The sequence below is a fragment of the Oncorhynchus mykiss genome, chromosome 3 (assembly GCF_057628025.1).
Source record: "Oncorhynchus mykiss isolate SJ-2025 chromosome 3, ASM5762802v1, whole genome shotgun sequence".
In the NCBI taxonomy this organism is placed as follows: domain Eukaryota; kingdom Metazoa; phylum Chordata; class Actinopteri; order Salmoniformes; family Salmonidae; genus Oncorhynchus; species Oncorhynchus mykiss.
The window spans coordinates 12,661,048-12,672,500 of NC_143024.1; the positions used below are offsets into that span (position 1 = coordinate 12,661,048).

At 44.8% G+C, this 11,453-nt stretch overlaps 1 protein-coding gene across 1 annotated transcript in view; it reads left to right on the forward strand.

Annotated features, from left to right (window-relative positions):
• The window catches only part of LOC149984376 (cyclic AMP-responsive element-binding protein 5-like), a 96,538-nt gene that overhangs the window by 17,472 nt on the left and 67,613 nt on the right, over positions 1-11,453 (forward strand). The window contains exons 3-4 of the mRNA XM_090221058.1: positions 4,125-4,218; positions 9,195-9,316. Coding sequence (XP_090077184.1) covers positions 4,125-4,218; positions 9,195-9,316 — 216 coding nt within the window. The remainder of the gene's footprint in view (positions 1-4,124; positions 4,219-9,194; positions 9,317-11,453) is intronic.

Below are 11,453 nucleotides of genomic sequence, written 5' to 3' on the forward strand. Positions count from 1 at the left end.
AAGTAAAGGTACCTTAATAGAAAAGGACTCAAGTGAAATTCATCCAGTAAAATATTACTTGAGTAAAAGTCTAAAAGTATTTGGTTCTAAATATACTTACGTAAGTATCAAAAATAAATGGAGTTGCTAAAATATACTTAAGTCTGAAAAGTGAAAGTATAAACCATTTCAAATTGTGTATATTAAGCAAACCAGACGGCACATGGATAGACAGGGGCTCCAACACTCTGACATCATTTACAAACAAAACATTTGTGTTTAGTGAGTCAGCCAGATCAGAGGCAGTAGGGATGACCAGGGATGTTCTCTGTTTAGTGAGTCCTCCAGATCAGAGGCAGTAGGGATGACCAGGGATGTTCTCTGTTTAGTGAGTCCTCCAGATCAGAGGCAGTAGGGATGACCAGGGATGTTCTCTGTTTAGTGAGTCCTCCAGATCAGAGGCAGTAGGGATGACCAGGGATGTTCTCTGTTTAGTTAGTCCTCCAGATCAGAGGCAGTAGGGATGACCAGGGATGTTCTCTGTTTAGTGAGTCCTCCAGATCAGAGGCAGTAGGGATGACCAGGGATGTTCTCTGTTTAGTGAGTCCTCCAGATCAGAGGCAGTAGGGATGACCAGGGATGTTCTCTGTTTAGTGAGTCCTCCAGATCAGAGGCAGTAGGGATGACCAGGGATGTTCTCTGTTTAGTGAGTCCTCCAGATCAGAGGCAGTAGTGATGACCAGGGATGTTCTCTGTTTAGTGAGTCCTCCAGATCAGAGGCAGTAGGGATGACCAGGGATGATCTCTGTTTAGTGAGTCCTCCAGATCAGAGGCAGTAGGGATGACCAGGGATGATCTCTGTTTAGTGAGTCCTCCAGATCAGAGGCAGTAGGGATGACCAGGGATTTTCTCTGTTTAGTGAGTCCTCCAGATCAGAGGCAGTAGGGATGACCAGGGATGTTCTCTGTTTAGTGAGTCCGTCAGATCAGAGGCAGTAGTGATGACCAGGGATGATCTCTGTTTAGTGAGTCCTCCAGATCAGAGGCAGTAGGGATGACCAGGGATGATCTCTGTTTAGTGAGTCCTCCAGATCAGAGGCAGTAGGGATGACCAGGGATGTTCTCTGTTTAGTGAGTCCTCCAGATCAGAGGCAGTAGGGATGACCAGGGATGTTCTCTGTTTAGTGAGTCCTCCAGATCAGAGGCAGTAGTGATGACCAGGGATGTTCTCTGTTTAGTGAGTCCTCCAGATCAGAGGCAGTAGGGATGACCAGGGATGTTCTCTGTTTAGTGAGTCCTCCAGATCAGAGGCAGTAGGGATGACCAGGGATGTTCTCTGTTTAGTTAGTCCTCCAGATCAGAGGCAGTAGGGATGACCAGGGATGTTCTCTGTTTAGTGAGTCCTCCAGATCAGAGGCAGTAGTGATGACCAGGGATGTTCTCTGTTTAGTGAGTCCTCCAGATCAGAGGCAGTAGGGATGACCAGGGATGTTCTCTGTTTAGTGAGTCCTCCAGATCAGAGGCAGTAGGGATGACCAGGGATGATCTCTGTTTAGTGAGTCCTCCAGATCAGAGGCAGTAGGGATGACCAGGGATGATCTCTGTTTAGTGAGTCCTCCAGATCAGAGGCAGTAGGGATGACCAGGGATGTTCTCTGTTTAGTGAGTCCTCCAGATCAGAGGCAGTAGGGATGACCAGGGATGTTCTCTGTTTAGTGAGTCCGTCAGATCAGAGGCAGTAGTGATGACCAGGGATGATCTCTGTTTAGTGAGTCCTCCAGATCAGAGGCAGTAGGGATGACCAGGGATGATCTCTGTTTAGTGAGTCCTCCAGATCAGAGGCAGTAGGGATGACCAGGGATGTTCTCTGTTTAGTGAGTCCTCCAGATCAGAGGCAGTAGGGATGACCAGGGATGTTCTCTGTTTAGTGAGTCCTCCAGATCAGAGGCAGTAGTGATGACCAGGGATGATCTCTGTTTAGTAAGTCCGCCAGATCAGAGGCAGTAGGGATGACCAGGGATGTTCTCTGTTTAGTGAGTCCTCCAGATCAGAGGCAGTAGTGATGACCAGGGATGATCTCTGTTTAGTGAGTCCCCCAGATCAGAGGCAGTAGTGATGACCAGGGATGATCTCTGTTTAGTGAGTCCCCCAGATCAGAGGCAGTAGGGATGACCAGGGATGTTCTCTGTTTAGTGAGTCCTCCAGATCAGAGGCAGTAGGATGACCAGGGATGTTCTCTGTTTAGTGAGTCCTCCAGATCAGAGGCAGTAGTGATGACCAGGGATGTTCTCTGTTTAGTGAGTCCTCCAGATCAGACCAGGGATGTTCTCTGTTTAGTGAGTCCTCCAGATCAGACCAGGGATGTTCTCTGTTTAGTGAGTCCTCCAGATCAGAGGCAGTAGTGATGACCAGGGATGTTCTCTGTTTAGTGAGTCCTCCAGATCAGAGGCAGTAGTGATGACCAGGGATGATCTCTGTTTAGTGAGTCCTCCAGATCAGACCAGGGATGTTCTCTGTTTAGTGAGTCCTCCAGATCAGAGGCAGTAGTGATGACCAGGGATGTTCTCTGTTTAGTGAGTCCTCCAGATCAGAGGCAGTAGGGATGACCAGGGATGATATCTGTTTAGTGAGTCCTCCGGATCAGAGGCAGTAGGGATGACCAGGGATGGTCTCTGTTTAGTGAGTCCTCCAGATCAGAGGCAGTAGGGATGACCAGGGATGTTCTCTGTTTAGTGAGTCCTCCAGATCAGAGTCAGTGGGGATGACCAGGGATGTTCTCTGTTTAGTGAGTCCTCCAGATCAGAGGCAGTAGGGATGACCAGGGATGTTCTCTGTTTAGTGAGTCCTCCAGATCAGAGTCAGTGGGGATGACCAGGGATGTTCTCTGTTTAGTGAGTCCTCCAGATCAGAGGCAGTAGGGATGACCAGGGATGTCCTCTTGATAAGTGTGAGAATTAGACCATTTCCAGTCCTGCTAATCATTCAAAATGAGTACTTTTGGGTGTCAGGCTAAATATACGGAGTAAAAAGTACATTATTTTCTTTAGGAATGTAGTGAAGTAAAAGTAAAAGTAGTCAAAAATATAAATAGTAAAGTACAGATACACAAAGAATGACTTAAGTAGTACTTTAAAGTATTTTTACTTAGGTACTTTACACCACTGCTTATGTGTGTGTGTTTTGTGTGTGTGTGTGTGTGCTCGTGCATGTTGGTGTGTGAGTGCCTGTAACATGAAGAAGAGGTTGGAGAGGGAGCCTGAAAAGCACGGTGCTGCCTCACACATCAGGAGAAACAGAATAGCACCGACTTCCAGTCAAACTCCAGCTGTAAAGAAAGGAGCTTTTTGCTGCAGAAAAACACCACAGAATAATGGTTCATAATAAGGCCACGTCTGTCACCCTTTTGTTAGGATGCACAGTAGAGGTCAAATATGTATTGTCCTATTTTATATTGATGTAAGGCTTTGGTTCTCCCGAGTGGTGCAGCGGTCTAAGGCACTGAATCGCAGTGCTACAGGCGTCACTACAGACCTGGGTTTGACCCGGGGCTGTATCACAACCGGCCGTGATTGGGAGTCCCATAGGGCGGTGCACAATTGGTCCGTGTTAGGGGAGGGTTTGGCAGGGGTAGGCTGTCATTGTAAATGAGAATTTGTTCTTCACTAACTTGCCTAGTTAAATACAAATAAGGTATAGATTATAGAGAAGTCATTCTAGACTTCATAAATTCCTTTTCATACCGTATGTTCAGTGTTAACCTCTCAGGTATTTTGTCCACATGCAGGAACATGAAGATGATGGACTACTACATGTTTTCTTACTCTGTGATCATAGACAACCACAACACTCACAGGAATGTGTTCCTGGAGTGCAGTATTCCTTTAACTGTCTCTGCATGCCTTTTTAACTTGGAATTAACACTAGTGAACATCATCCAAAATATCACTGAATACCACTGGACTCCAGGCTTGAGCCTGTGTGTGTAGAGAACTGAGTGGTTGTGTTCTTTATCAAGGAGGACCACATTGGAACAACGGTATTTTTGTTTTAAAATAACTATATTTATTGTTTCATGTGTTGTCCTCATCTTTTTTAACAGTACCATTTTCTTCACCCCAAAATAAATCAAATCATACTGTCTCAACAGCGATTCCCCACAGAGGACCACCTGATGATTCACCGGCACAAGCATGAGATGACTCTGAAGTTCCCCTCCATAAAGATCGACAGCATGTTATCAGGTGACAAATGGCTTCATGCTGTATGCTGTAACTTCACTCTCTAGGTTGCATCCCAACTGGCATCCTATTCCCTATGTAGTGCACTACATTTGACCAAGGCCCATAATAGGATGCCATTTGCGACACATCCTCTAGTCTAATAGTGTAACATGTACGCTGGGAGTCGGGAAGCAAATACAGGGAGTGAAAAGGTCATAATAAATAGAACATAGTACAAAACTAGAAACAGGAAAAGCAAACAGACATGAAACAGAAGCAGAATCACTAACGCCTGAGGAAGAACCAAGGGGAGTGACCGATGTAGGGGAGGTAACCAGGAAGGTGATGGAGTCCAGGTGAGTCTCATGAGGCGCAGGTGCGAGTAACGATGGTGGCACGTATGCGTGATGATGAGACAAGTGGCACGTGGAGCGCCGGAGAGGGGGAGCGGGAGTACACTTGACAAATAGTCTGGTCCCATCGTGGTGTTCTGGAATAGATGAGTGTTTTAGTTCTCCCTCAGGAAGTAGCAACTCTCTGCGCCAGGCAGATAGTCAGTCAGGCCATAAACAAACAGTACTGTGTAGTCTACATCAGGGTTGGGGTTGATTCAGTTTTTTGGATTCAGTCAATTTATTGAATTTCATTTAATGAATGACTGAATTGACAACTGAATTCAGGCCAACTGTGCTGTGTGTTGTGTTGAGGAGAGTTTGTGGTTCACTACTGTGCTGTACCTCGACTCTGTTGTGACTCCTCATTTCCCTACGGTGAAAGCCTCGTTGTGTATTGAGTCTAATCTCTAACCCATACCTTGTAGTTCTGCAGTACGCAGCAGGACAATGAGACACTGATATATCGTCGGAGAAATTCATGTTTTTCCTTTTTCCAAGTTAAGATAAATGTTTTGTCAAAGATGCCGCTGGCTCCCTGTCATCATCACAGATGTCATTAGTCTTGCTGTGACAGTGGGGAGGGGTTCCCTGCCCCACCATACAGAGGGGAGGAGATGGGGTGTGGTTGGGGTGACATATTGATCCACAGTTCAAAGGAATACCTGATTTATAGTTTTTTTTCAGCACCTGTAAGTGTCACCCCCAGGCTAAGTCATACTTCCAGATCTTTAGTGCCTAGACAGTGCCCAGCTGAGGCAACAGAAGACTGTGTGTGTGTGTGTGTGTGTGTGTGTGTGTGTGTGTGTGTGTGTGTGTGTGTGTGTGTGTGTGTACAGCTGTAGGATCTCAATTTGATCAACCTTTTGCAGGAGACCTTTAAAACTTGTAGTGAGATTTTAAAAGCACTTCTGAAGTTTGTAATTTCCCCTAAGAAAAATGTATCAACCCCTCCAAAAATGTCCATGAATTATAACCCACATAATAAATGTACTCTCCATGTTGCAGCAGGATTACTTTCCTGCTGTCACTCTTAGAAAAAATGGTTCCAAAAGCGATTATCCGCTGTCCCCATAAGAGAACCCTTTCTGGGGGCAAGTAGAACCTTCTATGGAAAGGGTCCTACATGGAACCCAAAAGGGTTCTACTTAGAACCAAAAAGGGTTCTACTTGGAATCAAAAAGGGTCCTACATGGAACCCAAAAGGGTTCTACTTGGAATCAAAAAGGGTTCTACTTGGAATCAAAAAGGGTTCTACTTGGAATCAGAAACAGTTCTTCTTCAAAGAGTGTAGCAAATTGTCTGAAATGAGGATGTGACGTGTGTGTCTGTACAATGCCTTCAGAAAGTATACAGACCCCTTCTCTTTCCACACATGTTGTGCTACAGCCTCAATTCAAAATGGATTTAAAAATATATTCCCACCCATCTACACACAATATATGACAAAGTAATGACAAAGTGAAAACATGTTCTTCTTCTGAAAATTAAATACAGGAATATATCATTTATGTAAGTATTCACAGCCCTGCGTCAATACATGTTAGAAGCATCTTTGGCAGTGATTACAGCTGTGAGTCTTTCTTTGTAAGTCTCTAAGAGCTTTGCACACCTGGATTGTACAATATTTGCCCATTATTCTTTTCATATTTCTTCAAGCTCTGTCAAATTGGTTGTTGATCATTGCTGGACAACCACTTTCAAGTCTTGCCAACGATTTTCAAGCAGATTTAAGCCAAAACTGTAACTCGGACACTCAGGAACATTCACTGTCTTCTTGCTAAGCAACTCCAGTGTAGATTTGGCCTTGTGTTTTAGGTTATTGTCATTCATCTCCCGGTGTCTGGTGGAAAGCAGACTGAACTAGGTTTTCCTCTTGGATTTTGCCTGTGCCTCCATTCCGTTTCTTTTTTATCCTGAAAAACTCCCCAGTCCTTCGATTACAAGCATACTCATAACATGATACAGCTTCAAAATATTGTATTGAATATGTTGCATTGGATTTGCCCCAAACATAACACTTTGTATTCAGGACATAAAGTTATTTGCTTTGCCACATTTTTTTTAACCCCCTTTTGCGTGGTATCCAATTGTTACTATCTTAACTTGTCTCATCGCTACAACTCCCGTATGGGCTCGGGAGAGACGAAGGTTGAGAGCCATGCATCCTCCGAAACACAACCGCAGTGCTTCTTAACACAGCGCTCATCCAACCCGGAAGCCAGCCGCACCAATGTGTCGGAGGAAACACCGTAACCTAGCGACCTGGTCAGTGTGCACTGCGCCCGGCCCGCCACAGGAGTCGCTAGTGCGCGATGAGACAAGGATATCCCTACCGTCCAAACCCTCCCTAACCCAGACGACGCTAGGCCAAATGCGGGTCGCCACATGGACCTTCTGGTCGCAGCCGGCTGCGATAGAGCCTGGGCGCGATCCCAGAGTCTCTGGTGGCACAGCTAGACCACTGCGCCACCCAGGAGGCCTGCTTTGCCACATTTTTTGAGGTATGACTTTAGTGCCTTGTTGCAAACAGGATCCATATTTTGAGATATTTTTTATTCTGTACATGTTTCCTTCTTTTCACACTGTCAATTAAGTTAGTATTGTGGAATAACTACAATGTTGTTGATCCATCGTCATTTTTCTCCTTATCATAGCCGAACACTGTAACTGTTTTAAAGTCACTATTGTCCTAATGGTGAAATATTTGTAGTGACTGGGTGTATGGATACACAATTCCAAAGTGTAATTAATAACTTACATCATGCTGAAAGGGATATTCTATGTCTGCTTTTTTTTACCCATCTACCAATAGGTGCCCTTTGTGTTATTGGAAAACCTCCCTGGTCTTTGTGGTTAAATAGGTTTTTCAAATGCACTGCTCGACTTAGGGACCTTACAGATAATTGTATGTGTGGGTTACAGAGATGAGGTAGTCATTCAAAATCATGTTAAAAATCATGTTAAACACAATGCACACACACACTATGCACACACACACACTATGCACACACAGTCCATTTACTCCTGACCTTATTTCAGCTTGCCATAACAAAGGGGGTGAATACTTATTGACTCAAGACATTTCAGTTTTTCAGTTTTAATTCATTTGTAAACATATTTTGAAAAACATGATTCCACTTTGTTTAGGTCAGAGACAAAAACATCAATTTTAATACATTTTAAATTCAGGCTGTAACACAAGATAATGTGGAAAAAGTGAAGGGGTATGAATACTTTCTGAAGGTACTGTGTGTGTAGGTGTGTGTGTGTGTGTGTGTGTGTGTGTGTGTGTGTGTGTGTGTGTGTGTGTGTGTGTGTGTGTGTGTGTGTATGTGCGTGCACGTCTGTGCCACAGGAGGCTGGTGAGGGGAGGACGGCTCATAATAATGTCTGGAATGGAGTAGGTGGAATGGTATCAAACACTTTGAAACCATCCGTTTGATGTGCTCAATACCATCCCATTAATTCCATTCCAGACATTACTAAGAGCCCGTCCTCCCCAATGAAGGTGCTACGGGCCGCCTGTGGTGTGTGTGTGTGTTAGGCTGATGCTGACTGAGATGGTCTTCTTTATTATTTACACTGAGCGACCAGGAGAGTCAGGTTTCTGACCCGGCCGAGTCAGTGTCCTTATCCCCCCCCTCTCTCTCTTACTGCTCTGTCCATTTGTCTTTCTGAAACCTCGGAGCCTTCCGGCTGGGATGTGAGAGGGTTGACGATCATAAGTCACCTGGCTGTCTGACTCTCCTGTTTGGGGTTAAAACAACTTCAACATGTCACTCAGAGAGATTTGAACGACCCCCAGCCCCTTCCCCGTTTTGATATGTAACACCCAAGCTTACCTGATTTCACCCACGTTTTGTCTGTTCTCCTGACATATGCGGTGAGTTGTCACATCATCATACTTCTCTGGAAATGGACACCGCTTGCGCTCAAGTTTTTGAAAATGTTTTAATTGAAGAGTTAAGCTCTCATCCTCCCTATGGGGAAAGACAGACTGGTTTGGTCAAACTGTATTTTGGTGGTCAATCCCCAGTCTAGCCAGAATGGATAAACAGGCTGTGGTGGAGTATGCTTTTAGCCTTTGAAAAGGACATGATCCTAAAATCACCTTGGACTGTCTGAAACACGATCCGGTCTCTCTGGTCTCTCTGCCCCCTGATGCTGAGCAGAGTAACACTGCCTGACTGAAGGGGACAAACGAGCCCCCCCCTTCCCCCCCTCTCTGTAGGTGAGGTCTGGACATTGTTAACTGAAATGTTGCTAGTGAGAGTAGTATCTCTGTCTAATGTAAAAGGAGAGTGGCTGTTCTAACCATTTGGAATGTCCATTAGCTTGGTCAATGTATTCTCTGCCTCTGCCCACTTCATATTCATCAGCTGTTCTTCTTTGTCAGCAAACTATCATAACTTCACAGTTCAGGCAGCAAACATACCATGCAGATTTATCTTCAAATGTACTGTTTTATACGATATTTAAACCTTTTTTGATCTGTTTCTAGAATGAATGTTTTCCAGACCAAGTTGCTACCTGCTAGGATGCTAATATCCATTCTAGTGTTCGAGTTTTATATGTAATTCAGTGGTGTCTCCTGTGTTCCAGACCAGACGCCGACCCCGACGCGCTTCCTGAAGAACTGTGAGGAGGTGGGTCTGTTCAGCGAGCTGGACTGTTCTATAGAACAGGAGTTCAGGAAGGCCCAGGAGGAAGAGGACAACAAACAGGTAGACAAGATGACAGTAAGACAACTAACCTGATTATCATGTAGACAAGATGACAGTAAGACAGATAACCTGATTATCATGTAGACAAGATGACAGTAAGACAACTAACCTGATTATCATGTAGACAAGATGACAGTAAGACAACTAACCTAGTTATCATGTAGACAAGATGACAGTAAGACAGATAACCTGGTTATCATGTAGACAAGATGACAGTAAGACAACTAACCTAGTTATCATGTAGACAAGATGACAGTAAGACAACTTACCTGATTATCATGTAGGCAAGATGACAGTAAGACAGATAACCTAATTATCAGGTAGACAAGATGACAGTTACACTATTCTGCACAATGACAATTATTTAAATGAAGGTTGGCCATTGTCTTTCCAAGTGTCAGGGTTTTCTCTTCAGGTAGAGAAGATGAGAGTAAGAAATGCAAACCTGCTTGTCAAACGCCTCGTTGGTTCAGTTTGATACACTAGTCTGCACAATTATTGAATCAAGGTCGGTTGTTGTTTTACGTTGTTTTAAGTGTGAAGTGTTTGAATGTGTTTTGGATGCTCAGTTTTCCTGCTAGAACCATCCACTGAATTAGACACACTGCTCTGCACAGTGCCTTCACCTGTGTTTATCTGTGGAGTACAGTAAGATAAGCCCAGGGGAACCCCGGGTCAACCCACAGCTGGGTAGTCCCCCTTTATCTTGCAGGGTTATCATTCTTGTTTCCCCCAGCCACCACAGACACACTCCATGCAGGTTTGGGCTCCCGTGTGGTGCAGCGGTCTAAGGCACTGCATCTCAGTGCTAGAGGCGTCACTACAGACCTTGGTTCAATTCCAGGCTTATCACAACTGGCTGTGATTGTGAGTCCCATAGAGCGGCGTACAATTGGCCCAGCGTCGTTAGGGTTTGGCCGGGGTAGGCTGTCATTGTAAATAAGAATTTGTTCCTAACTGACTTGCCAAGTTAAATAAATGTTCAAATGTAACTGTACACACACTGTCTTCATTCCCCCAGCCACCACACACACACACACACACACACTCCAGGCAGGTAACTACTTCCTTGGCCTGAAACACTCAGAGCAGGCACATGCATAGTCACACAAGTCAACTCCTAACCAATTGTAACAAACTAGCTCACACACTCACAACAGGTAGACTCTACCCTTCCCTATTATTCAATTCCAGGGGCTTTATTGGCATGAGAAACATATGTTAACGTTGCCAAAGCAAGTGAAGTAGATAATATACAAAGTGAAATAAACAATGTAAAATGAACAGTAAACATTACACTCACACAAGTTCCAAAAGAATAAAGTCATTTCAAATGTCATATTATGTGTATATACAGTGTTGTAATGATGTACAAATGGTTAAAGTACAAAAGGGAAAATAAATAAATATAGGTTGTATTTACATTGGTGTTTGTTCTTCACTGGTTTCCCTTTTCTTGTGGCAACAGGTCACAAATCTTGCTGCTGTGATGGCACACTGTGGTATTTCACCCAGTAGATATGGGAGTTTATCAAAATCGGGTTTGTTTTCGAATTCTTTGTATCCCACTCACATGTCAGGATTCAAACGCTGTGTGACAGCAAGAGCCCCGACAGATAGGCAGACAGGCAGACAGACAGACAGACAGACAGACAGACAGACAGACAGACAGACAGACAGGCAGACAGACAGACAGACAGGCAGACAGACAGACAGACAGACAGACAGACAGACAGACAGACAGACAGACAGGCAGACAGACAGACAGGCAGACAGGCAGGTGAAGGGCTGTGACCTGACTGCTACAGGTGAGGTGAGGAGGCAGCAGGAGATCAGATTCCCTCAGGCAGCTCCTGTACTTTAAACAGCTCACTTCATCTCTCAGAAACACAGATAGAGGGAGTCAGGTTTCCTCGAGTCAAAGATTAACCGCAGACAGACAGCAGCTTGAGACTAGGCTGGATAGACAGACAGACAGACAGACAGACAGACAGACAGACAGCAGCTTGAGACTAGGCTGGACAGACAGACAGACAGACAGCAGCTTGAGACTGCGAGACCAGGCTGGACAGAAAGACAGACTGCCAGCAGCTTGAGACTGCAAGACCAGGCTGGACAGACAGACAGACAGACAGCA